This window comes from Palaemon carinicauda, chromosome 28 (assembly GCF_036898095.1).
Source record: "Palaemon carinicauda isolate YSFRI2023 chromosome 28, ASM3689809v2, whole genome shotgun sequence".
NCBI classification, from domain to species: domain Eukaryota; kingdom Metazoa; phylum Arthropoda; class Malacostraca; order Decapoda; family Palaemonidae; genus Palaemon; species Palaemon carinicauda.
This window is the reverse complement of record NC_090752.1, coordinates 62,874,665-62,877,164: the sequence shown is the minus strand read 5'-3', so window position 1 is coordinate 62,877,164 and position 2,500 is coordinate 62,874,665. Positions and strand designations below refer to the sequence as shown.

At 45.4% G+C, this 2,500-nt stretch overlaps 1 protein-coding gene across 1 annotated transcript in view; it reads right to left on the bottom strand.

Annotated features, from left to right (window-relative positions):
- LOC137621853 (probable cyclin-dependent serine/threonine-protein kinase DDB_G0292550) overlaps window positions 1-2,143 on the bottom strand; it is a 66,508-nt gene extending 64,365 nt beyond the window's left edge. The window contains exons 1-3 of the mRNA XM_068352361.1: window positions 2,136-2,143; window positions 1,818-2,035; window positions 794-1,272 (exon numbers count right to left, since the gene is read on the bottom strand). Coding sequence (XP_068208462.1) covers window positions 794-1,272; window positions 1,818-2,035; window positions 2,136-2,143 — 705 coding nt within the window. The remainder of the gene's footprint in view (window positions 1-793; window positions 1,273-1,817; window positions 2,036-2,135) is intronic.
- Window positions 2,144-2,500: the final 357 nt, after the last annotated feature.

The window sequence follows — 2,500 nt, the reverse complement described above, 5'->3', positions numbered from 1 at the left end:
CTTAATGATTCGCCTTGAAAGGAGAGACGTTCTAATTAGAATAACCATTAAGTTGGAAAGGATGATATAAAGTGAGGATAAATCAACAAAATGCTTCAGTAATTGCTGCCCGTGTTTTTGTCTTTAGATCTAACAAAAGCTCGAATGGTATAAAGCTCTGTTTGACTGATTGCTGCTAAGCTACAACCCTAGTTGGAGAATTGGAGAAGCAGGATGTTTTAAGCCCAGAGGCTCCGATAGGGAAAATAGCCCAGTGAGGAATGGAAACAAGGAAAAATAAAATATTTTAAGAACGGTAACAACATTAAAGTATTCCCTACATAAATTAAAAAACTTTAACAAAACCAGAGCAAGAGAAATAAGATAGAATAGTATGCCTGAGTCTACCCTCAAGCAAGAAAACTCTAACCCAAGACAGTGGATGACCATGGTACAGAGCCTAAGGCATAACCCAAGACTAAAGAACAAAGTTTTGATTTTGGAGTGTCCTTCTCCTAGAAGAGCTGCTTGCCATAGCTAGAGTCTCGTCTACCCTTACCAAGAGGAAACCAGAAAAAACATTGAAATATAAATGGTCTTTGTAGACCTTGCTAAGGTCTATCTCTGTCAGTTAGAAAGGCCTGCGGAAGCTCCTGCTGAAGGTCAGTTGCCCGGAAAACTTGATGAACAAAATTTTGTCGTTCCATGACAGCATAACGATGGGAATGAAAACACAATTTCTGTCAAATGACTTATTCCTGGTGGCTCACCCCCACAGTTGCACTTCGCTAATGGCTGTTCCCTGGTGGCTCACACCGACAGTGGCACTTTGCCAAGGACTGTTTCTTGGTGATTCACCTTCACAGTGACATTTTGCCAATGATTGTTCCCTGGTGGCTCGCCCCCACAGTGGCACTTTGACAATGACTGTTTCCTGGTGGATCACCCCCACAGTAACATTTTGCCAATGATTGCTCCCTGGTGGCTCACCTCCACACAGTGGCACTTTGCCAATGACTGTTCCTTGGTGGTTTACCTTCACAGTAACATTTTGCCAATGATTGTTCCCTGGTGGCTCACCCCCACACAGTGGCACTTTGCCAATAACTGTTCCTTGGTGGTTCACCTTCACAGTAACATTTTGCCAATGATTGTTCCCTGGTGGCTCACCCCCACACAGTGGCACTTTGCCAATAACTGTTCCTTGGTGGTTCACCTTCACAGTAACATTTTGCCAATGATTATTCCCTGGTGGCTCACCCCCACACAGTGGCACTTTGCCAATGACTGTTCCTTGGTGGTTTACCTTCACAGTAACATTTTGCCAATGACTGTTCCCTGGTGGCTCACCACCACAGTGGCACTTTGCCAATGACTGTTCCCTGGTGGCTCAACCCCACTGTAGCACTTTGCCAATGAATGTTTCTTGGGGGATCACCCCCAGATCACCCCCACAGTGGCACTTTACCAATGAGTGTTTCCTGGTGGATCATCCCCACAGTAATATTTTGCCAATGACTCTTCCCTGGTGGTTCACCTTCACAGTAAAATTTTGCTAAGGATTGTTCCCTGGTGGCTCACCCCCACAGTGGCACTTTGATAATGATTGTTTCCTGGTGGATCACCCCCCCCCCACAGTTTTTTTTTGCCAATGGCTGTTCCCTGGTGGTTCTTCTTTACAGTAAAATTTTGCCAATGATTGTTCCATGGTGGCTCACAACCACAGTGGCACTTTGCCAATGACTGTTCCCTGGTGGTTCACACTCACAGTAGAATTTTGCCAATGACTGTTCCCTGATGGCTCAACCCCACAGTGGCACTTTGCCAATGACTGTTACCTGGTAGTTCACCCTCAGAGTAAGATTTTGCCAATAACTGTTCTCTGGTGGCTGACCCGCACAGTAGCACCTTGCCAATGACTGTTCCCTGGTGGCTCAACCCCACAGTGGCACTTTGCCAATAACTTTCCTGGTGGCTCACCCTCACAGTAACATTTTGCCCATGACTGTTCCCTGGAGGCTTTCCCCCACAGTGGCACTTTGCCAATGACTGTTCCCTGGGGGTTTACCCTCACAGTAGCATTTTGCCAATGGATTATCTATGGTAGTTCAACCCCACTGTGGTAGTTTGCCAAGGGCTCTTCCCTGGAGGCTTACCCCCACATTGGCACCTTGCCAATGACTGTTCCCTGGTGGCTCAATCCCACAGTGGCACTTTGCGATTAACTGTTTCCTTGGGGCTTACCCCAACAATGGCACTCAGAGCATTTATCTAAAGCTGGTCTCGGCTGTAGATTAACACCAGACCGGCATCAAGCTGGAAGGATAATGGATTCCTCCAAGACATTTAGAAGACCGATGGTAATTTTCCAGCAGACCAAGAGCACCACCTCAAAATTCCTATAATAAAGAACAGTGATTAACAACTGAGGGAGTAAACACCTGATACTCAAGGAAATGATAATCACTAAATATATTTGTTTAGATATATTTCAACATCAATACGTTTTTTATTTAATTTC